Source organism: Drosophila willistoni (assembly GCF_018902025.1).
Source record: "Drosophila willistoni isolate 14030-0811.24 chromosome 2R unlocalized genomic scaffold, UCI_dwil_1.1 Seg167, whole genome shotgun sequence".
NCBI lineage: Eukaryota > Metazoa > Arthropoda > Insecta > Diptera > Drosophilidae > Drosophila > Drosophila willistoni.
Window position 1 is genome coordinate 4544948 of NW_025814050.1, and position 25194 is coordinate 4570141.

At 39.0% G+C, this 25194-nt stretch overlaps 4 protein-coding genes across 5 annotated transcripts; 2 read left to right on the top strand and 2 right to left on the bottom strand.

The window, feature by feature from the left end:
• The first annotated feature begins 100 nt into the window (after positions 1-100).
• LOC6644033 (60S ribosomal protein L5) lies at positions 101-1776 on the top strand. The gene is made up of 4 exons (XM_002066736.3): positions 101-196; positions 408-671; positions 742-1179; positions 1452-1776. Exons 1-4 carry the CDS (start codon positions 194-196, stop codon positions 1644-1646), a joined length of 900 nt encoding a protein of 299 aa, XP_002066772.1. The 5' UTR covers positions 101-193; the 3' UTR covers positions 1647-1776.
• Positions 1777-2057: 281 nt separating this feature from the next.
• LOC6644410 (vacuolar protein sorting-associated protein 41 homolog) lies at positions 2058-7224 on the bottom strand. Its single transcript, XM_002066737.3, has 12 exons — positions 7144-7224; positions 6951-7079; positions 6723-6893; positions 6535-6652; positions 6108-6461; positions 5536-5863; positions 3958-4026; positions 3488-3889; positions 3239-3425; positions 2938-3177; positions 2749-2875; positions 2058-2678 (listed from the first exon to the last, which is right to left on the bottom strand). Exons 1-12 carry the CDS (start codon positions 7174-7176, stop codon positions 2290-2292), a joined length of 2547 nt encoding a protein of 848 aa, XP_002066773.1. The 5' UTR covers positions 7177-7224; the 3' UTR covers positions 2058-2289.
• Positions 4166-5903, top strand: LOC6644411 (beta-1,3-galactosyltransferase 6). Its single transcript, XM_002066738.4, has one exon. It carries the CDS (start codon positions 4257-4259, stop codon positions 5412-5414), a length of 1158 nt encoding a protein of 385 aa, XP_002066774.1. The 5' UTR covers positions 4166-4256; the 3' UTR covers positions 5415-5903.
• Positions 7225-7961: 737 nt separating the features above from the next.
• On the bottom strand, positions 7962-25098 carry LOC6644412 (serine/threonine-protein kinase GA29083). 2 transcript variants are annotated; one of them, XM_015178011.3, is made up of 6 exons: positions 24850-25098; positions 10955-11609; positions 9822-10887; positions 9268-9413; positions 9046-9195; positions 7962-8973 (listed from the first exon to the last, which is right to left on the bottom strand). In XM_015178011.3, the coding sequence occupies exons 2-6, from the start codon at positions 11606-11608 to the stop codon at positions 8692-8694; spliced, it is 2298 nt and encodes a 765-aa protein (XP_015033497.1). In that variant the 5' UTR covers position 11609; positions 24850-25098; the 3' UTR covers positions 7962-8691. The 2 variants fall into 2 exon arrangements, with proteins under 2 accessions (XP_015033497.1, XP_002066775.1); XM_002066739.4 differs by lacking the exon at positions 24850-25098 and adding an exon at positions 11675-11791.
• Positions 25099-25194: the final 96 nt, after the last annotated feature.

Below are 25194 nucleotides of genomic sequence, written 5' to 3' on the forward strand. Positions count from 1 at the left end.
AGTACCCCTAACATAATTTTTGCAGCATCGCTTTCGATTCATATCGTTATCGATGCCATAAAAATCGATAACATTTGACTTGCATGACAATCGACAAAAATAGGCTCTTTTTTTCTTCGGTCTTTGTCTGACACGTTGTCGAGGCAAAGTTGCTGCTGAAATTTTTGCATTAATTTAAAGTGCAAAACACAAAATGGTACGTGCAACTAGTGCATAAAAGTGCAATCTGTGAATTTGTTATGGATTGATATATTCCATCACATATTTTTCAAAAAATCGAGCGAAAGTGATTGGTTTTGCTCCGACCTAACCTCAAATTCTCATATCGCATGGTCTTGGATGGTGCGGATGGAGCACGCCGTTGCAATCAATGGGTATACTTTAACATGTTGTTTTCTTGATTTCAGGGTTTCGTCAAAGTAGTCAAGAACAAGCAGTACTTCAAGCGCTACCAGGTTAAATTCCGTAGGCGTCGTGAGGGTAAAACCGATTACTATGCCAGGAAGCGCTTGACTTTCCAGGATAAGAACAAGTACAACACGCCCAAGTACCGTTTGATCGTGCGTTTGTCCAACAAGGACATTACTGTACAGATCGCATATGCCCGCATCGAGGGTGATCGTGTTGTGTGCGCCGCCTACTCCCATGAGTTGCCCAAGTATGGCGTCCAGGTAAGCAAGGAATTGGAACGAGTTTGTGATCGGCTTTCAATAATATGTTGTTTTTTCTTTCTATGTTTAGGTCGGTTTGACCAACTACGCCGCTGCCTACTGCACTGGTCTGCTGGTGGCACGTCGTGTGCTCAACAAGTTGGGTCTGGACTCGCTCTATGCCGGATGCACTGAGGTGACTGGTGAGGAGTTCAACGTTGAGCCTGTGGACGATGGACCAGGTGCCTTCCGTTGTTACTTGGATGTGGGTCTGGCTCGCACCACCACCGGTGCCCGTGTTTTCGGTGCCATGAAGGGCGCTGTTGATGGCGGTCTGAACATCCCTCATTCGGTGAAGCGTTTCCCCGGCTACTCCGCTGAGAGCAAGAGCTTCAATGCCGATGTTCACCGTGCCCATATCTTTGGCCAACATGTGGCTGATTATATGCGCACTCTGGAAGAGGAAGATGAGGAGAGCTTCAAGCGCCAGTTCAGCCGCTACATCAAGTTGGGCATCCGTGCTGATGATGTGAGTAATTTCTATTATTATAACCCGCTGGACGTCCATTTTCAAAATTACTGCTGCGTTTTGTTTAACCCACGACGCTGGCAGTGCCAAAAGTGGACCACATTGATCCCTTTCTGGGGAGTAACTTGTGTTCGAAGTTTATACCTAGTCCAATGGCTTAAACTCTCTGTTATGGTTGCACAGTTCTTTTAGATTTTCCCTACTTTTTTTTTGTATTTTCTAATTGCATCCCAATCTAATATTTGGTTTATCTCTTTAACCAATCTTTACAGCTTGAGGATATCTACAAGAAAGCCCACCAGGCCATTCGTAACGACCCCACCCACAAGGTCGCCGCCAAGAAGGCAGCTGGCGTTACGAAGAAGAGGTGGAATGCTAAGAAACTCACAAACGAGCAGCGCAAGACCAAGATTGCAGCCCACAAGGCCGCCTATGTGGCCAAGCTTCAGTCGGAGACTGATGCCTAAGTCTGCATTTAAGGGAATTATGCTGCTCTGTTTGTATTGGGTGTGAAAAGAAGAGAAAATAAATAACAAAACAAATATGTCCTGCATAATTTGTAAGTTTCTATTAAACAAAAAACAGAAAACAACAAAATGGCACGTTGTGTTTGTATTTTCGATAACAGTAATGTTATCGTTACTTCTGGGATCATTTCCGTTCGATACTCAAATTTTGAAGAGGTCTTTTGGGGGAAACAGATGTCTTCTTTAACGAAGATATCTGATAGTTTTTATAACTTTCCAAATTAATGTCTTCGATCAATGCAGTTGACCTTTATAAACCCCAAGAAAAATATTGATAGGCACCCCATCAGGTTTTATATTTTTCGTTCAAGATCATTTTATGCCCGATAATAGAAAATATACTATGCAAAATACATTTGTTAAAGCAATATCTGTTTTAATCAATAAATAAATAGACGCAACATACATACAAGCTTAAGGTTAAGAATAGGAAATAAAAAAGGTTAATCTTTCAGACAGTCCCGTGAGCAACAAAGAGCTACCCTTATGTCCTCTGGGTACTGGGTGCGATGCGTTAGTTGAAACAATCTCGCATACGACATCCAATTGTCAGCCTTTCACACTCGAAAAATGAGTAGGTTAATTATTCTGGCCTGTCAATATCGGTATTCCGTAGTTTACACAATTCACAGTGGTGTTCGTTAATGAGGCGTCCCGGCACACAAATTTCATGATAGATGTGACCACATTTAAATGCAATTAATGCATTCCGCGGAACAGTGTCCTTAATCACAACAGATTTATGACACTGAGGGCAAGACAAATCGTAGGATACTTGCTGACCACGCCGCTGCAGGGTCACCACTTCCGAATGGGTAGCAAAATAGTCAGTCAGTTGTATCTGATGAGAATTCGTGAGAATTTCTTCCTGAATGTTGTAGTGCCAAAGCATTTTAATGATCGATTGTCGCAGGTGTGGTATGGTCTGGCCGAGTTTGATTTTGCTAACCACCAGTTCAGGGTTTACATAGTCTGTTACCAAATGTAATTCAAGGGCAATTGAAAACACACATTAAAAATAATTATTTTAACCAATACTAACCCACGATGCCGTCCAGCACTTTGGTAACTATTTCCGGCTGTTTGGTAGACTCTTCAATTAGAACAGTCCATAGATCATTGTCATTATGCTCTTTGCAGAACTCAATTGCCATTTCGATGTCTTTTATCTAAAGTGTATAGAAAACGAATTAAATCAAGGTGATTATTATTGGGCTAGTGCCTCGCTTACACTGTGCATAATAATATTGAGCGCTTCCACTGCCTCTACGCCACCCATGCAGCCCAGTAGGTAAACCATTTCTGGATAGAATCCTTCCCGTTTGCATATGGCCAGGGCATCCTGTATAACATATTCCTTAGATCGGCGCAAAAAGGGCAGCAACTTCGCTCTATCGTACTTGGCATATAAGACAACCAATTTATGTTGGAACACATTACGGCTGTCCACTCTCTCCAACGCGTCCAAGTACTAATCAACATAGAACGAGGCAATTTAATCATCAATTATCACAAAACAAATGTTTACTTACCCAAAAGAGATACTCCTGATTCTGTTCCAATTGATGGACAACTACTTCCGGTTTTATTTTATTCTTATCCAACAATATTTTAAAGGCACGATCGCGATCCAGTTGTATCAATGGAATGATTAATTTGGAAATGACATCGTAGAGTTCATAACGTCTTATGAGCTCAAACACATCTTTATTCTGTAATCTGTTCAAAAAAACAAAAGAAATTGAAATTCGGGTATAATGTCATACACAATTTTTACTCACTTTAAATACATGCGTAAAGCGTTTTCGTAGTTTCCTTGATAGGAATATAACAAAGCCAAGGACTCAAGCAATTGAGTTGCATTCTCCTTACGAAAATTGTCGTGAATGGCATTAATGACGGCCAGACCATCGTACAACTGGGGTGGCCATTCCTTAATCAAATTAAGAAATCCATTGACATCGAATTTGAGAAATTCATAGAGAACCATCTCATAGACATGGGAACCAAGTTTACACTCATCCGAGGTGGGTAAGTAGGCGCTCACAGAGCGCAACTGCTGGCATTTCACAAACTTAAAGACCTCCTCCTCCCATAATGACTTGTTGTTGCCCAACATGCGTAGGCAAAGCTTTGCAGCATCTTCATACTGTTTCAGCGTTAACAAATGGTTGATGTATAATCTGAAAATGTCGAAATTTTTAAATAGCTTAACTTCCTTCAGAGGTTTGTTACTTTTTAATTCACCAACCTGGCCACTGTGAGCACTGGTAAACTGCCGCCATGTGTGGATATCAGATCCATGGCCTCTTCAAATTTACTACAATGATAAAGAAATAAAAAAATATTTGAAATTTGGCTAAAACCGTTGCGTTACTGCTATCGTAAGGTATCGAGTACTTTATGTACATACATCGCTTATCGATACAGTATCGTTGAGTTTTTTTCTGGTGTTATTATTGTTTTTCTTCCACTGAATGGAGTCCACTCCAATTATTCAATTTGTTATTTAAGCCCAACAATAATATTTGGCCAAGATCAACTACAAAAATGCGGCGTCAAAACAATTTAGTGACACTCTTTACTGCCATTACCGCCTTTTTCTTTGGGAGTTTTATAACGAAAATCCTGAATTCCGTGGACAAGTGCCCGGCTAATAGAAGTGGGAGTAAATTGGAGCCACATCCAGATATATTTCTTGTCGTACTCATACTAAGTGCTCCCAGCAATGTAGAACATCGCGATGCCATGCGAGAGACTTGGCTGCGCCTGGGTCAGCCGTTGCAGCTTCCCTATTACCCCGAGGAACAGGTCTATATGCCGGCATATGACCAACGTGGTGGCCACTTGCAAATGGAAATGGTGACTCAGCAGGCAACGCGTCTGCGCGAGTTTATCAACTGGCAGGAGAAACTCTTGCAGCACCCTCCGCCGGTAACACAAAGGAAGATTATTGTGAAGCATTTGTTCGCCATTGGCACACAACAAATGCCCAGCAATCTGAGAGATCAGATCCAGAGTGAGCAAAAGCAACATAAGGATCTACTTCTGCTGCCGCATTTACATGAAAGCTATCGAAACCTAACAGGGAAACTACTCCAGGCGATTGAAGGAGTGATCCAACAATATGATTTCTCATATCTAATTAAAGTGGACGACGATACCTACGTCAAGTTGGACCACTTGCTTAACGAACTGGTCTCCTACGATCGAAAGCTATTGCGCAAGACCATGGACTATGGCAGCGAGCCACTACCTCAATTGTATTGGGGCTACTTTAATGGTCGCGCCAACATAAAGACCAAAGGCCAGTGGAAAGAGCCCAACTATGTTTTGGGCAAGAACTATATAACCTATGCCCTGGGTGGCGGATACGTATTGTCTCGTAAACTTTGCGAGCATGTGGTGAATAACTCCCATCTGCTGTCTCATTATACATCGGAAGATGTGTCCATGGGCACCTGGTTGGCTCCACTGCGCAATGTTTATCGCTGGCATGATCCTCGTTTTGATACGGCCTACATGGCCCGTAAGTGCCAATCGTATCATTTGGTCTTGCACAAAAGAACTCCTCAAATGATGAGAGATCTCTACGGGGGGAATCTTTGTGCGCCTGAGAAAAATGTAATGGGAGCAAATCGTTTGTTGGAATACTACTACGATTGGACCCGCACATCTGATAAATGCTGCGATAGTTTGGTGGTTTAAACGGTTATCCACACCGAAATGTAAATAGGATAATTATAGACGAACTTCAAAATAATTTTACCATTAATTTATAACCAATTCGAACCAAAGAATCTAGATCTTAAGTAGAGTTGCCACTTACCTGTGTTTAATCAGCCATTCAACACGGTCGTCCGTCTCAATGAGACTAGCCACTACGATATCCTTGGGAGCGACGATATAATAACGATTCTCTTCGATCAAACAGCCGAGGCTATAATCATTAACTGTGTACTCCTCAAAGCCCCGTAATGTTAAGCTATCCGTGCAGATTTCCTCGCTACTGTTCATTTTATATTCAATGACGCAGAGCACTGGACGAAGGGCCTTGTAGGTGGCACTGCGCTGCTTCCGATAGCCCAGCACCACCAATTGGCTTGAGGCCAGTGGAGCCAGGCCACAAATGTAGAATGTAGTTTGAAAAGTTGAGACTGCAACAAGAAAATAAACAAATAAATTTAAACAACTAAAGACATGTAATTGAAATAGGAATATAGCTACTTTTTGCATTCATGATACGGGGGACTGCTTCATGAATCTAATGACGTTAAATCATATTAAAGATTTGGGTTTCGCTTACTGAAGTCACCTTAAAAAGCTTTAACTTAAAGTTTTCTATACCAAATTACACCTCCAAAAGATGGAAATAGATATAGGCCAAGGTAATTTTCTTACCCGGATCAACGACATAGCCAGGCAGATTACTGGAGGAAGCTTCAATCGCATTTCGTTTGCGTATTACACAAATTCTTATGGTATCCACCCAACCAATGAGCAAAGTATTCGCATTCGACCAACGTAAATGACATCGAAAGTTTTCCAAGCGAGCCTGTGGCGGCAACTCCCATTTCATCAGTCCCAGGGAACACTTTTCACTTAGATCGTAGACACGCACACCCAAATGGCTGGCCCAAGCCACAAAGTTACCCTGCCAGCAGATGGACAAAACGTTGCCCTCCACTGAACACAGTTCTGTGGGTTTGAGTTTCTTGAGAAGATTGCGTTCATATAGAGTGAGTTTGTCGTCACCTATTCATTGAAATAAAGATAGTAGTATAAGTGCACAACAATAATGTGACTTCAGTTAGAGCCACCCACTTACCCACTATAAATCTTCTAACACGTGTTTTGGGATCGGGGTCCAGAGCAACGGATTTTATAAATTTGCCCAAGCTTAAGCTCTGATTGTTCTCGCAACTGAAGAGGCCTGTGATGTTAACCTGCAATGTTGAGTAATTTGCCAGATATGAAAAGGAAACCTTTTATTTGCACAGTCGACAAGTGACTCACTTTGCCATCATCGGAGCATGTAGCAACGTATTCGCCCTTTGGGTCCACATCGATGTGATTAACTGCCACAGTATGTGTGTGTCGTTCGCTACTGCTTAAATTCGATTTAACCGAGTTGCCTTGGTGATCCAACAAGTAGACGCAGCCTCGGAAGGTTCCAAAAATAAGAAACTTTGGGGAGATCGGGCATTGAACCAATGGTGTATATCAATTATAATGATCACTTACCTTGGAATGCACAGAACTGCATGTCACGACATCTGTGTTTAGTATAGTCTTTAGATCATTGGCTATCCGTTGATACTTGAATTTGGGTTCCACCTCCTCCTCCTCTTCGGCGCTCTCAGCACCAGAGTCCTAAATAAGCAAGAATTAGTATGTATTAGTGGCAGTTTTTAATATCTATGTGAGCTTATCTTACACTGCTGGTAGGCAACTTTTCCGCCTTTTCCATAGTTGTTCCTCTTAAATTTTAGTTATCCGTTTTGTTCTTATCAGACAACGACAGCTGTTTTCTGTATCGAAGTGGAACAGCTGAACGCAACCGATTAATTATCGATTTGCGCAACTTAATCGATTGATCCTGCTAATTTAATTTGATATCGAATCGATGCAATTCAAAAGTGCATAAATACTGCACAAGAAGATTACTTATTAATGACTAAATCCACCCATACCACACCTACCTCTCTAACAATCTTACTTACCACCTTTAACCACATCAATCATACTTGCCACAGCATTATGATGATGCGTTTTACACAATAACTTACTTTTATATTTAACCAGTTGAATGTACTTATTTTTCAAAGTCTGTTTGCTTTATTATTGGCATATTTTACCACATTTATATAACCAATATGTTTGGAATACAACTTATTTACATACGAATGTTTATGATCATCATAAAAGTATAAAATAAAAACCCAATCACTGTTCTCTATGTCTTGAAAACATAAATTAGTTATCAATCGCTTATCAATTCCGCAAAAGACACTTATTGTGTTGTTCCTGGCATAATAATAATTACTCATCAAGTTGTCCTCTACCTCCCCCATGAATTGACAGAATTGGCTTTAAATGACACTGATCTTAACCACTCCCTGACAATTCATTTCCGCAATTAGTTTTATGTTACACTTTTGAATTTGGAATCAAATTTCTTTTACAAATGCGGATTCCCAGTTATCAAATGGAATTTCCAAAGAATTGTACGGCAACATGTCGTTTTTATTTAGTATATATATTAATATATTTCTAAACTTTTATTCTTTTTAATATATATATATATTTATATATATTTTGTTTGTATAAATGCGCTTAATTATTGTTTGTTTAAAGTTTCGTTTTCGTTTACAAGTGCACAGTAATTAACCAAATATTTTTTTAAAATTAAACAAAGCCAAAAAAATAATAAAACAAAAGCAGCTGGGAAAATTTAATGATATAACATTTTCTTTATGAAATTGTACATAACTTAAATTTGATTTTATTCCATAAGCAATTAAAATACTAATTAAAGAACACACATTAAAAATACAAATAAAATTCTATAGTTTTCGTTTCTTTTAAATCTTTTGTGTGTCGTTAAATAAAATATATAATATGTAAGTATATATGTAAAAGTTAGCAGATTAAGAGAATTTAACAAAATATATATAAAGAAAGCATAAATAACCCAAACACCGTAAACGGTTGGATAAATTGGAATTTTTTGAGAAAACAAAACTATGTATGTAGTCGTCAGTATATGTATTTATGTATGTATGTTGTATGCATGGGTGTATTTTTGTGTTTTGTTTAAATATATATAAAATAAATTAAGGCCTACAAAATAGCGCTAAATTACATAATACAAAAACTACTAGACAGCGGCTGCATCTGGGCAGCAGAGGACGACGCTCGGCGTGTAGGAGTGTAGAGGGAGGACATGCTCATCTGGTATTCAAACACCCCACACGGCCATAATTCATCTGTTGTAGTCCCCGCAACTGAGTTCCTCGTTACCCATAGTCCAATAATGATCCAATATATCCTCGCTGGTGAAACGGACATCGGGATCAGATTGTAACATGTTGGCGATTAAATCGCGCACCCCATCTCCAATATCTGACCAATAGGGATCGGGAAACTCATAGACGCCCGATATAATGGCGTCAAACAGTGGCTCCTGCTGATTGTCAGGCGCCACAAAGGGAGGGAAACCACAGAGCAGTATATACAGAATGATTCCAGCGGCCCACACATCAATCTAGAATAAGAGTAGAATCAGGAGACGTAATTAACCAACAGCCACAAGGATAGAGAGTATCAAGGTGCTTACCTTTAATCCGTATCCCACTTCCAGCAATATCTCTGGTGCCACATAAGTGGGCGTGCCGCATACAGCATACAAAGGTTCGGTGACCTCGCAGGCTAAGCCGAAATCGGCCAATTTCAATTGAATGACATTGCCAGCATCGTCGATTTCAACCTGTAAATTGGACATGGGACAGATGTATTGTAGATTTATAGTCTGATGGCAATGGGCCAAGTGAGAGCTTACCAATAGGTTCTCGGGCTTAATGTCTCTATGAACAATGCCCATGGAATGTAGGTAAGACATGGCCGAGCCCAAGTGCCTGATCATCACGCGGGATTGGCTCTCCGAGAAGCGTGTGACCTGGGTAATGGCATCGAAAAGATCGCCACCTTAACAAATATTAAAATAATGTGTTAGTTAAACAATTTTATTGGCACGCCATACATATTTGTCTTACTTAAAAAATCGAAAGTCTTGAATTAAATTTAAACTCAAACTAACTCTAATAACTATACGCATTATTAACTAACTAAATGATGGCTTCAAATCCTGACAACTAGTTAAAGGGTTTAAAAAGCATTTATCCTCTTTTGGAAAAACTGATAAAAATGTAATCTTTTGATTAGAGCATAAAATACGAGAATTTGAACTTACTAAATGAGGATTGGGTTTTAAATTCCCGCACCTCTTCAATTTAACTGGAATAGTTTGAAGAATAATAGGTATCTCTTGAGAAACATCAGTTCTAAGTTCAGTTCTTACTAGAAGTTAAATCAAATATTTGTTCTTCCACTTACCACTAACATACTCCAGCACTAGATACATATTTGTCTGCTGATCCACATCCATGATAAGCGATATGATATGGGGATGTCGGAGCTTCTTCATGACACGCACCTCGGCATCAATGTAATGTTCCTTGCCCTTGCACTTGCTCTTGTCAATGATTTTCAGGGCGAAGGGTTCGCCCGTTGCGATTTCCTTGATCTTCAGGACAATGGCGAAGTTCCCATCGCCAATTATCTGGCCAAGGGCATAATTATCGATAATAGCGGTAGGCATGTTGTCAGCGACCAGATCAGTAGTAAGTAGAGATGCCTCTTCGCAGTCCTCGCTGGCTGTCGGGTCACTGGCTGCCATCGAAGCAGTCTCGCTTGCCGCATTCGTTGCCGCTTCGGGCGGATATATCTTTTTACTCTTCACCGGCATTTTGGGCTTGGGACCCTTGCACGCGGTGCCCGCTGTGCGTAATGTCTTTCGAATAGCATTAATGGCCCGCTGCTCTTCGGCCTCCAGCTTGAAGTCCTCGCCAGCGGAAACCCGTTCAGTGCCGTAGGCAAAGAACACATCCTCGGGTCCAAAGAAGTCGGCCAGCTGAGAGACCGACGCACCAGAGAGGGTGAACACCTTACGCACGTAGCCGGTATCGAGGCGAACCACCTGAGTGATGGCAGTCAGTACGTGTTCAAAGCTTGGACTGTTCCTCTTATTCAACAGCAGCCTCATTATCTTGCGAGGTTTTGTACCGTTCCGTATCAGGGTCACAATACGGGGATGAACCACGCTGTCACGCTCACTGAAACGGGATATATTCAGTGGGCTGCCATTAGTGCCGGCGACTCCAGCCGCATTTGCAGTGATGGCCATGCCGCTGGCACACAGATTAGCACCAAGACCATTCTTCAGTGGCGACGCGGGACGCTGCAATTTGGCCAAGCGATGGTTGCTCGACCGACTGTTGTTGGCCAGCGTGAGATTGGCCAGAGGCTGGGAGCTGGTATTGTACTCGACTTTTTTGAAGTTTTCATTATTGCAGGAACATACATAGCTTTGGCCATCTTCCAGTTCATCCAGAGCGGTGATCTGCAATTGAGTGGAAATGCAAAGAGGATTAAATGAAATGGTTAATAGTTCATTGGGATTGGCTTACCTTCTTGCCGCACATGCTGTAGATGGTGCGCACGGCACCCGGAATTTTGACATTCTCTTCGAGAAGCCGCGTCAGATCCTCGTATAGACTCTCAAAGGAACGATAGCGCTCATTGGACACTGGAATGGTAATGCCCGGATAGAAACGATCTCCATTGCGGTAGAATTTAATGCGATGTGCTTTCCGTGTGGGTGTGCGACTGCTTGTGATACGTTTCTTGAGATGGGCCGTAGCGGAGACAACAGTTGCGAGACTGCCACCAGTTACACCTCCATTCGAAGCCCCATTAGTGGTGGCGCCTTCCAGAGTATTTGTTGTCGCCGACACATGCGGAGGCGCCGAGGTGGTGGAGGAAGCTCCACTCAGTGAACCATTCGATTTACCCACACTCCCGCTGCCTGTTAAGGAACCATTCAAATCGCGTAACTCATTATCCAGCTCCGAGTTGGAACTGGCAGGACTTTCGCAGTCCCGAACTGGCCCATTTTCCTGATGCTGCTGCTGCTGTTTGTGGCTGAACTGCTCCAGGAGAGCAACTTCGGCCTTGTTTTGAACTGTAGCTGTCTTCTTGGGTGTGGCATTTAGCGAGGATAACACATTGGCCGAGTTATTGCAATGCAGATTATTATTCACCTTGACCGAGCGAACTTCCATGCTGAAAGAAAAAACAGGAGGTATAAGTTAGTCTCATTTTCATTGTGGTTCTTTTTAGGATCCTACAGAATGGTGGCCATGTTTGTAAAGAACTATTTTTCGCTGTGATTTCTATTAAAATATATATATTTGTTTTCGACTTTTATTTGGTTTGTTCATTTATAATATTGCTCTCTAGTGTTATTTCTGTAAAATGAATAAAACTTAAACAACAACGGCTACTATGTTGTGTTTGGGCCTTTGATTTATTCAACGCTCTGACGTCTCTCACAAACCGGTTTCCCCCCAACCCTTCCTTTCCTTTTGCCAGAGTTACACATTCAATATTGTGTGTGTGCTTTCAACTGGCCCACGGACACACAAAAGAGACCAACAACGACTAGCGACTATAGTCCGTCTAGAAAGTATCTCTCAGTAAATTCCATTCCAGTAATTGCGCTAATTTACGTAAATTATTTTTGCCAGCCGCGCATACAATACAGAACAGAACCCAATCAGCCAACCAGCCACCAGCCAGCCAGGCATCTCTTACTCGCTCCAACACTATGTGGCCTCCAATGATGAAAGCTTTCTTCTGGCATTCCATAACATTTATCATGCATTCCCCATCGGCAGTCGCCAGCCGGCAGGTAGCTCGAATGATGACTATGATGACGCCATTTGAACCACCAGAATAAGACACACCCGAGATTGTTAGCCAGGAAAACCATTTACCACAGGCGTGTCCGCCTGGCGTTGTCCTATTTCAGTTGGCGAAGGTGCCATTCCAAGAAAACAAAAAACAAAAACTGAATATTTCGCATATAAAGTTTAATGGGCCAACTTTCAAAAAGGCTGACATAAAGATGGAAATTAACTTAAAAGAAATAAAAACTTAAAGCTCCTAAAACTAACTTTTTCCATTTGTTTAAATCAGGCCGAAATTCATTTTCTAAAATCGACTTAGGGTAATTTCTCTCTTTTCTCTGTGAGAAGTACATAGACACACGTGATTTTCAATCAACGATCTTACTCAACAAATTTACACTCGATGTATCATTATTTTCATGATTTAACCTTGGAATTGTTACATATGAACATCACAAGACAAGGTTTATTTATTGTTCACTTAATTGTTAATAACTGAATCTCTATAAAGCTTATCTTGTGTGTAATGGTCACAATTATGTGAGGCATTCCTTAACGTATAGTACAGACATTCCAATCCATTCCTCGGCTTCCTCTCTTTTATAAATTATTCAAATTGTTGCCATTATAACGAGAGTTTCAGTTCGATCATTGGCAATTGAATTCCAAGTTGAATGTGTTTCCCAGTCTTCTCTCTCTTCTGTGCTTCATTCACCATCATGAGCTATGAGTCAGCCTGTTCCCCGCCTTTTTGCCCCATCGCTCGGTCCACCCTCAATCCTCTTGGAGGGTTATGTCAGAGGCCTTTCTACCTCTTTCTGTCTTTCTTACTCTCTAGGTGTTTATGTAGTTGAAGCTCGTTTATACACTTAAGTTAAAAAAGGCTTAGTAAAGTCCTTACAGTATTAGTAACAGTTTATAAAATCTATTTAAAGGGCATTTGGATTCTAAAAGAAGCCTTTAAGAACTCGACTTTCAAATGAAGTTTCCGAACTCTCACCATTTGAAGTAAGTTTTAGATTTAGATAATTTTATAGCTCATGATATTAGCACGTGACTTGGCATTACTTGACTGGTAAAACGCTTATTTTAGTTAGTCTATTCTTTGGTAACATTTCTAGACCTTTTTGTGTAAGGAAAGTTTTTTGCCAACTCTAGAAATTCATGATTTTCGAGAAAATTAAGATTTTCATTCTTTTAAATGATTGTACGAGCTTTTATTTTGATTTTTTAGTAAGTTTCACTTTCGAAATGGAATTTCCCTTTAATGTAGAGTATTAAACTATCGATCATTTGGAGCAGTTTTTTGTTTCTGCTTTTGTTCGTAAATTTAAATATAATTTTTCATCATTTTTATTCTTCGGAGGCACGTTTTACTTGGCCATTGTCTGGTTAATGTTTTCCCCTTGTCTTGTTGTTGTTGCTTGGCTTTTGTTTTATACACATACATACATACTTATATATATATGTATGTATATAAGTATGTACATATATCAGACGTGGGTAACGCTTCCTCCCTTTAAGTTTGCTTGATCGGCGTTGCTTTTTTTGTTTTTGTTTTACCCAGCTTTTCGATTTTGTCTTGGGGGGATTCGCGTGTCAGACCATAAATTTGTATTACGATATTATGTTTTGTTGCCGGGGCATGTTGCAGCAACATTTTTTATTGTTTACCTGCCTTTTTCTGCTCTTTCTCTTTAAGTCTTAATGGATATTTATATATGTACAATACATTCGTAGGCCCGATGCAGTTATGACTCCATTACCTCATTAACGCAAGTGGTTATGACGCCATCGCCACTGCCAGGCGCTCCCTTCATCCTCTGCATCATCATGACTGGTGGTTAGGGCGTGCCTCTAGGGAATCATCATCATTATCATGGTCGCCTACAGGGGCCAACACTCTGGCCAATTAACTTAATTAGTGTTTTGGCCAATCCTAGAAACTTCTTAACCTCCTAATGACAAATCAGAACAAACGGAACTGCAAGTTTTGAAGCCAGGCCAAGTAGGTCAGCAAATCGAAAGCCATCAAGTGCAGCAGGCATGACTTTTGGCATTTTGTTTGGTTGCTCAGACGACGGCGACGACGACGACGACGACGACGATGACGACAAACCATGACATCAAAAACACATTTTGACCTTTTTTCAGTTTTTCGACGAAATCAACCAAATGGAAATGGAAATGAAAATTGGAAATCGTCTGTCTGGACGATGACATTTAGCAAATGCAATTGCAGTTGTGTGTGTGATACTAGCAAGACAACCAATGTCACACGTGTGTATTAGGGTCGGACAAAGAACGAGGGAGAGAGTCGTCCCCACATACGTGAGAAAAACTACAGCTACAAATCAATTTGTGTCACTTTCACATTTAACTTTGATCGATTTCTGGTTAACAACGCACCAAACTTTCAGCCATAACCGAAACCAATCAAAAAAATAAGAAATTGATATTGAACAGATTAGTCATTTCATTTCATGCCAATACATATACCCAGATAAGACTACAAATTATTTCAGTAATATGATCTGTTCCTATAGAAATCTGATTCCATCTCAATCACTTGAAATTGCTCTTCAAATGGTTTTGTCTTCCATTAGGCAAATATCATATATTCTAAGCTTTAAGTTTTTTCAGAAGCCCAAATTTGGGTAAAAAAGGGCTAAAAGAAAGCTTGCGTCCGTCTAAACATCATCACCAACAAATCAAGGTTGTAAAATATTTTAATATTTTAATTAAAGACAGGATGGAAAGTAAATAAGATTACATTCCATTAGTTTGTTGTCTTATGCTGATGGTTTTGTTGCTTTCGAGGAAATCATATTATCATTTCAGTGATAATGACGATGATAATTTGTGGGCCAAAACATCCCTAGTTCAATAAATTTGTTACTACGTCAAACTAAACCATACCGACAATATAAAATCGATAAGTAAAGAACAGAAAATTTGTTTGCGTTGGCGTCGACGTCGTATTTGCTGCTCTTTCCTCTACCAACTGTGGGTTGGTTGGCTGGCTGTTGGAATCATGGTCGGGAAACGGGAACCTACGCAAAACCAATAACTAGACAGCAGACGTTACCATATTAAATTGCATTTATAATTGAATTTTGAATAAAACACAATTAAAATTTAAGGAGATCGTTCGGTAGGAAGGGTAAGGGCGAGTTCATTAAACAGGTGCTGCACCCATTGGAAATGTCGTTGCACCCAAAAACCAATCAAAATGGAGGAGGCAACACATATGATTTGGCGATTTTGTTTTTTCTCTTTTAGGTTTATAGTCATAATTCATAAAAATGTTGTTAATTAAGATTAAGACACGCACTCAAGCGTCAAATTAATGGGACAAGACAACATTTGGGAAAAGAGGGGAGTGAGGGAAAGTAAAATATATCCAAGAGAGTTGGGTCACAAACGACAAAGTCACGCAATAACCACGAAATGGCTACATGGAAACACCCTGTAAGAAAATTATGAACAGAAAAAGTATACATCAGACAAATGATCAAGTAGAACTTTCATTTACAACTGAATTTCACAAACTGCAACTACGATTTAAAAGCAAATAATTGGAGTTTGATCTACGCAATATCCGAGCAAGACCGTTTGCGTAGGTCAACAAAATCTTTTTCTGTGGAGTTAGTTCTTGACACACACTCCGAAATGCATAGGACACGATCGATTAGGATCGGTTTAAGATGACTATTTTTCTTAAAGAGAGCTATACTATAAATCTTAAAATGGCGAACACTAGCTCCGGTTAAATCTATCGTGATAGTGGTAAATAGGAATAAATAGTAATCGAATAACTTAAGAACTTAATTGTTTGAATAAACCATAAAAACTAATGTATTGCTTTAAATCGACGTATGAGTCTGTAGATCTGATAACCGTCGTAACTCTACTGCATTGACTTATCTATTTAGTGCTTACAATAAACTTTTTGAAACTTGTATAGAAAGTATTCACTGTCCTGTTGATAAACCATAATCCTCAAAGCAAATGCTTGCTTTATACACAATCTTTAACTTACTTTTTCAGACCATTGCATACTTTAGGGTTCAAAGATTTCAAAGACCCCAAACGAGGGTCTTTACCCCAATAAATGAGTTTTTATTGTGATGACTAGACTTGACTTGAAGTGAAGAAACCCTTGCCTGACTGGAAACCTGGTGCAAACCTTTGAGATTTTACCAAAACTGGAATCTTTGTATTTCACATTAGCACAGGGTATCGTCGAGTCTTTGACAATTTCTTTTTGCCTATCTTTATGTGCATGACTATTTCCAGTTCGAAGATTTTTTTGCCACCAACAACAAATTAATCAATATTTGGTTTTCTTAAACGAAAAAGGAAAACAACAACAAAAAACAAACAAAATCCCCCATAAAAAAGTCAAACAAAGATAATCGGAAATAATGGCCAAGAAGCGATGGAAAGAAAAACCTTCACTGTGCAATCTTGCATGGAAAAGCCTAAGGGAATGGAAAACTGTTGAACTTAAAAGGGAAAGGCGCAGACAATGCTAAAGAAACCAAGCCAGAGACAAGAGAGAGAGAGAGAGAAATGTGCAAAAAAGAGAGAGAGACATTCAGGTAATTGTAATGAAAATTGGGAAGACCCTGCATGAAAGCCGCAAACGTGTTTAGTTTGCTGATTAGGCCATAAAAAGAAAGAAAAAAACAAATTCAAGCCAATGGAAAAGGGAGAGAGAGAGGACGAGAGAGACAACAAAGAGATGGAGAGAACAACGTGACAGTTGCCCTTGGCAATGGTCCCAAAAGTAGAAAGGGGCAACGGGGGAGTTAAAGTCATTTGACAGCTGTGTTTAAGAGCTGAGGGAATACTCCGCCGTGTAAGCTTCTCCGCCATGTGTTCAAGTGTTTTCACCGCCGACACTTGCATCAGTCTGTCACTCTCTCTCTCTCTCCTCTCTCTCTCTTTTCCCTTCTTAAATACGGAACTGATTCCTTTTGTAGAACGACGGAAGTTCTACATACTAACAGGACAAAGCAAAAGAGGCGAAAACTCTTTCTGCCACCTCACACACTTGGCAAGATTTATTGACATTCTGCAAGCTAAATGAAGAAGAAACAACACGAAGCAACCCTCGCTGCCCGCTTTGACTCTGGCTGGGTTCAAAAGCCACACACAATTTCCATATAGATACGAGTATAAAGTACCTACTATAAAGACAATGGCGCAGACAGACGAACAGCTAGCTACATAATAAAAATGTGCGTTCACTTTCCTTCCGCAGAGCGCAGAGAACACCTGACGCCATCAAGTGGGGCCAGGGATGGCTAACAAATGTTGCTAATTGCTAAGCCAGCTACTAGGGCTGAAATCTCAAAATTATCCGTCTTTAGTTTAGGTTTGTTAAAGTCACGAGATGTCATCGCATGTTTGAGTAGGTTTCTGCATTGAATCTTTCTTCTTTTTCAACTCCAAGCCAACCCTGAAAAAGTAAAAGTTCAACTTTTTTTGGGTGCCGCCCTGGTGCACGACAAATCTTTGCACTCAAGTGACGCCACATCCCCCACGTACATACATATTATATGTGTGTGTGTATATAGCCACCAGTATGTCTGCCACTCCCACCCGCCTCTTTCTCCGCTATGCTGAAACTTGCGACAGTTTTCACTTATGTCAAATTGTCTTCGGTTGCTCCCACAAGCTTTGAGCCAACCAACCCAACAGCAACTTGCATAAAAGTGTCCTTGAACTTTGCAGTAAAGTTGCCAGGCCGGTTTGGTGGTTATCATTTCAAGAAATGCCAATTTCAATACTCTTCTCGCAGAGGGTAGTTACGTTTTTATGAAATTGTTAAGCAATACTAATCAATTGAATTTATTTCTACTCTATAAGGTCCTTTTTGGGAAGAATGGGAAGAAATCCCATGACATAGCCCTTCGTATTTAATCTCAAAGAGCTTTACTTGATCCCAACTTTCAGCTTGTCTTTGGGTAATAAGCAAGAAGGGGTGGTGGAGGGTGGAATGGAAAATTTAGTTCATGCATGTACAATAAGTAAGTACCTAAAAAAATATACGTTGAGTTGGCCTATTAAACGCAAATGCAAATCAGTTGACAAAAAGGTTTTTGTTTCTTTTTGCTGGCTTCGTTTTTTTTTTGGTTATGTTTAATTCATTAACCAACACGAAATGGTTGCCACAAGTCCAGGGCAAGGTCGTTGAATGTTATATACATATGTTTGTGTACCTGTTCCCGATATTTTTATTCTGCTCTTTCGCTGATTAATTTGCAACACGCATGGCCCCACAAAATAAACTATATAAAAGTAGATTACACTCACTTAAATTCTATTTCTTTCTCTTTTTTTTTGGTTTTGGTTTTTAGCGATAAGCCAGAAGAAGCAAATTCTTTTGGAGGCGGGGGAGGCGATCTACTTGAGGGAGGGGGAGGATCGGTCGAAAGATTGAACTAGCAGCTGTATTGTATTTGTTATTTTGACATTTTCATTGCGCCAAGTGGGCAATGCCTTCTCTCGAGAGTCTCTTCTTCCTCCCCCTCGATTGTGTGTGCGTGCGTGTATGTGTGTGTGTGTGTGTGTTTTTATCAGAGTACAAACAAACAAAAGACAGAGGAAGCTAAAATAACCAGTCTCAGTCACATTTTTTGTGAATAAACAAACAAAAATGTAGATAGAAACGACAAGTGGAATGTATGTATTAGATAGGTATTCGGTAGTCGTTTAAGTAGTTTGGAGAATGGAAATAAGTAGAGAAGAGCAAAAGGTTGCTTGGAATTGATCGGTTATAAAAATGTTAATCACGAAAATTTTAGTACATACAGATTGACAACTAAGAATTCCCTTTTGATTCTGATCTTACTCATAAAGCATCAACCTATTGATCTTAAATGTACACATAGCGAAGACAGAAGTAATTCGGCTAATCAGTTTAAGGATTCTTCGCAGATAGATGAGATAGAACCTAAAGGTTCTTCCCCACAAATTGTGATAATGTTTACAGTTAAGGGTCTAGAGAGAGAAAAATAATTAGTAATTTTGAACTAAGAAACAGAGCGGAAAACAAGAAAAGGTTGCATCTAGTCCTAAATTTCTGACAATTTTACAGATTTTATGTTTCAATCTAGAAAACTTTATAAAATGACGACCTCTCTGGTATTTTTACTTGTTTTTATTTCTTTTCTTATCTGTTGTTTCTTCCATCATCGAACTAATAAGATAAGTCTAGATAGATATCTAGACTTATCTTCAACCTTCTGTCCCGCTGAGCTATCAGAAATGCCTTGCATTGACCTTTTTGGGTGTTTTGCCTTAATTGTAATCCTTTTCTTCTCAAAGTCTCCAGTTCCACTTTTTATTTAGCTCTCACTCTGCAGACATGGTCGTTGGGGCGGCGGGTGTTGACTCTTTGCTTGGAGACGAGCGAGACTGATCCATTAGTGGTTTTCTACTAGGGTTCCTGATAGCTTTCTTAAAGATCCAAAGAAAGATTTCATCGTTTTGATCATAGGATGATAAATTAGTACATACATATGTTGCAGAAATGTCCTTTACTTTTAGAAAATGCAATGCAATGCACGTAGAGGAATATATTACAAAACCGGATATAGTAGAATCCGGTTAAAACGTCGCTCAATGGATCGACGATTTGACATCGTTATATTCGGAAGAGCCTCTTTCGCTTTTGTTTATTTCTACGGATGCCATGTTCGTAATAGGTTTAAAAATAACACTAATTATTAAAACAAAACAATTTATAAATTCCTCTCTCTCGCTCTCTCTCTTTCGCTCTCAGAAGCATTGCTAAGGCGACAGCCAAAACCTTCTTTACCGGTCACATATACATAAATGCATACACTAAATTTTTGGGCACAGTTTTGCTGGTTTTTTCGGAACGTACCAATAAGCGGATGACTTCCTAACCGGGGACTCTTTCACATAAGTTTGTATGGGGATCCACCAAGTCATTGAATTTTCGTCGCTGTTACCAGACGGAGGCTAAGACCAGATTCTACTGTATACATGTCCTTTTGTACATACATACATATGTCCTTTTGGATGTAGCTTAGACTTCTTCCCATGTTAATCACAATATATTCAATATTCTCTCTTAATAGATTTGCTTTCTTTTTCGATTGCATTTCGTCTCCTTTCGGGTGTTTTTCCTCGCCGTCTTGAGACCCGTCATGACGTCACTGACCGTAGTTCGGTTATTGCACCGTTCGTCCCTTTTCCAAGCACGACACTCTTTCAGCTTTTAAGACCCTTGACACACACACACACACTGGTAGTCTAAGCTGCTGCCGGTGTTCGGTGCATTAAAGCGAAATGTGCAAAAATAAAAACAGCTTAAACAACAATACGAAACAAAAACAAAAGCAAAACAAAAAAAAAAGAAGCGACTTTTAAGCATTGATTGTTTTTGTTTTAACGGTAAATGGAGCGCCATTATATACTTTGCACTCGCCCCCCTCTCTTTCTCAATCTCTCTCACTCACACGCTCTTCTCTTTTACCCGAAAATGCTTCAAATTTCAATGAACTGCAACGGTTTTTGTTTGCCGCCAGCTGCTGCTACTCACGTTGCACACAGTAAGCACTCATTAAAGTGGACAAAATTTATAACTTTCACTGTGCAATTTTTTGTCTTTTTTTGTAAGCTAATTTAATTGTTATTTTTTTTTTCTATTTTTGATAGCTTTTCTGTTGGCAACATTTTTTTAAATTTGTTGGCCTCTGTGAGGTGAGGGCACATTTTATTAAGTAATTTTAACGTTCAGCTTGGAGAGTTTCTTTTTTTAATTTGAGAATATAAAAATATACATGTATACATATACACATACATACATACATACATATGTATACGCGCATAGTCAAGCATGTTAATTAGCCGACTCTTAAAAAACAAGCACTATATACTATGCACAATTTATACCTATAATAAAAATTTATTTTAATTGGCTTCGAAATTGAAAAGAAAAAATATTAAATTCATTTTTCTAAGAAATTCATAATATGTATATGTAAATAAGGTTTTATATTTGTATTTTTGTTCAAAATAAATTATAGCTGATTACTTAAGATGTTTTCAAGGTAATTATCGTTATAACCGGCGTCTACTGTAATTCTACAGCGAAAAGATCTAGCAATATGATGGAAATAATCTAAACTTGCGTGTAATGAGGATTCCTTGTCAATAGACTACAGATCAGCAAAACTATATCTAAAAATATATGAAAAACAATTCTAAAAAATGAAGTAAGTAAGTCGTCTCGCCGACTTAGGTATACCATACACCAGTAAAGCAAATATTTCAACTTTATTAAACAAATGCATTTTCAAATGCTTCTTACAAGCATATCTTAGTATCTCGCTCACTCAATCATACGAGCACCCTAGCGCCCCCACCAGCCAACGGCCAACTCCGGCCTTATGGAAAAACGTTTATATGCATAACTCGACTGTTTTTTGTCCGATTTTGATCAAATTTGGTATTTTGCTAGATATTAGTATCAAATTTAGGTGTGCCAAATTTGATGGCATAAGGTAAAAAAATACGGGAGATAATCAAGTTTTTCAAATTACGGGGGCGGAAAAGGGCGTGGCAAAATTTGTACACATACAAAATGTGCGTGTTTACTAAACAAATATACATACCAAATATGGTGTCTCTAGCTGGAATAGTTTTTGAGATAAACGCTTTTTTTAAATTGCGGGGGCGGAAAGGGGCGTGGCAAAAATTTGAAATAAACTTGATCACTCTACATATTACACGAGTCTACATACCAAATTTGGTGGCTCTAGCTCTTACAGTCTCCGAGATCTAGGTGTTCATACGGACAGACGGACAGACGGACGGACGGACAGACGGACAGACGGACGGACAGACGGACATGGCTAGATCGACTCGGTTGTTGATCCTGATCAAGAATATATATACTTTGTGGGGTCGGAGATGCTTCCTTCTGCCTGTTACATACATTTTGGCGACTTTAATATACCATTTCACCCTATGGGTGTATGGTATAATGAGTAAATCCTCGCAACAGTCGAGCCCCTAAATCGTAATCGTCGCGAAAGAGGAGAGTCGACAGCTTAAAGATCATTACAAATCCACCATGAATGTCGTTATAAGCAATTGACCATTATGAATAAATTATTGGACTCCTAAAAAAAAAACAGTTCCCGTCTCAAATTTATCGTTTCCAAATGATAGATTCGTCTTGGCCAAGTGTAATATGATCGGTCTATTCATTGAAAATTATTATTGTTTGTCCACATTGATCTATTTGGTTTTCTGTTTCTGTGTAAATAAATGGTTTGTTGTTGATCTTGGAGATTTCGCTGACTTTTGGGTAATTATTATTAATGATTATTTAGCATTTTGATATTGCCAGCCAGTTGGCGTCATGTTGCGGCATCATGTTGCCAGCAGGCTGAGTCAACATCTTTTGTTTCGGATGCGGTGGCGGTCGATGTCTGGGCAAGTTGCCAATTTTGGCTCACTTCCATGACGTCACAAAGCGAAGCGTGGGTGTTTTATAAGCATTTAGGTTCATTTTTTTTAATATGCTTTTTTCTTGATTTTCATTTTGATTGAGTTTCACTTTTGTTTCTTTTTATTTTGCTTAGTCTTTTAATTGAGTGGTTCAATTTTTTCTTACTCGTTTCATGGGTGCTTACTTCGTGGCATGATATGGGCCAATTGGCAACACTTTTCGAGGTTGATGTGTTTATATCTTAATGGCAATTTATCTTCGCATTCAAGTGAAAGTTTTGGTTTTTAAGAAAAAAGTTCATTGCCTCGCGAAATAACACACACACACACACACACACAGAATGTATGTTGCGAAGAATAAAATGAGTGTGCTGCTAAATGTTGCACATGTTTAGCTGGTATACATTATCTAGCGGTGGCACAATCAACCGTTAGATGACTCATACTAACTATATAAAACTTTCCAAAGCGGAGAATTCATTAAGTTGCGCTGTGTAATTAGAAGATAGAGGCAAAGCAACAAGCGAAACGTTTGCAGAGAACGTTTAGAAAGAGAATATAATGAAGAACAGAATTATTGCCAAGTCGAGAGATAGTAAAGCACACAAAGCTTCTGCCAGAGATGGCATCGTGAGGCACGCAAATAAAGATAATGACAACAAACTTTGTTGCAAATCCCATTCCCAGACATAACTTCCAAACGGAGACATAATACATCCGATAATTGATTAATCACACATGGAAATGTGTGAACACGTTGGTCGATGTAGACTAGACTGACAAGCTAATACTCACGACACTTCTATGGTATTTGCAATGCCTTTATGAAAGCGTGTTTCTTTTGTTTTTCTGTGGCCACTCAAAAACAGCTGTTCAAGCCAGAAACTCAAGTTAATAATTTAAGTAATAAAAGTTAACTAACAAAAGTTGCAAACGTCAATGATTTCTTAAAACACACACCTCTTATCCACTACATCGAATGATTGTGAGGCCCCAATGGGCTCGATGATTCAGAAAATTGCATTCGATCTAAAAGATTGTACAAGATTTCATTATATTTCTCAGTTTAAAGCACTTAGGGGTGGTCTAATGAAATATGAATTAAAAAAATTTAGAAATAGTTTTCAAAGTGAAAAATCTGCCTTTCGACTTCATCACAAATGAAATTTTTCGACTGGATTGCAAAATGTGATTCACTGACAATAAACCAGAGTGTTTTTTCCTTGTTAAGGTTTGTTTACCCTCTCTACTTTTTGATTATACTCTTTTCCTAACTGACAAACATTTTAAACCAAAAATTCAAAATTCTGACACAGAAAGTTGAATGAGCCCATACAAAATTTTCAGATTGTAGGAGAAAGCTAATCAAGAATAGCATCGGAAATGTATATTAACTTTTTTTTTAAAGATGTAAACAGCGATCAGTTGAAACAGAATCCTAGAATTATTGACCTACCTATCTACCATAAGTATACCTAATTAGCTTCGTTTTACCAGCTAAAAAGTGATCCCACAATTCGTAGTAAAAGTTTTTAAAAAAACTCCTAAAAAAAGGATAGTTACATGAGTTCTATCTAACTATCGATCTGTTGATTTAGTATTTATTCGTGACATTTGTGAGATCCATCTCTATGTAGAGTAAAGCAAACATTAAATCGAATGTTGACTCGCGATAAGTGCAAAAAAAATCCATACACACACACACACACACAGAGAAAGATGAATGTGTGTACATACATATGAACGTATATATTGTTATTATTTTTTAAGAAATACTTGTTAAAACACATAACACAGATAGCTTAAATAAATTAATTAATATTTTTTTATGGTTGCTTTGCTTTGCTGGCACATTTGTTTTTAGCTATTTACTTTGTTTTTATGGCCAGAACAAGTTTCTTTTTCTGGTTAGGGGAAAATATTCCAAAATTTTATTCCAATGAATCTAATGATGATTCCTCAATGACATGAGTCCTCCTTCTACCCGTACACCTCCTTTCAACCCCCGCCGGATTTCTTATCACCCACTGAGCGTCCTTATCTATTATTGGGCACGATGGGTGTGGAAAAAGTGTCGCAATATATTATTTATATATATATTGCAATCGAGGCCTTACCTTTTTGGACAAACTTCCTGCGAAATATCCAGTGGGAGCCAGCAGGGGCAATTATTTAGCAGTTTCCTACACTTGCTTGGTTTATTTGTTTTTATCTTTTATTATTTTAGCCACAACACAATTTGGTCACGGTCTTGCTACTCACGAGGTACCACTGTAAACACTCTCGCCTCTCTCTTTTTTGCTCCTCTGAAGCTAGAAACCCAAACACATAGGCATAAAATTAGAATACGTTACAAACGGATATATATATTCAAATTTCTTAACTAATTTTCATTTAAACAAAGCTCCCGTTTAGTTTGCCATGCACTTTTCTCATCTTTTTCTCGCTTTTCTTTTCGCACA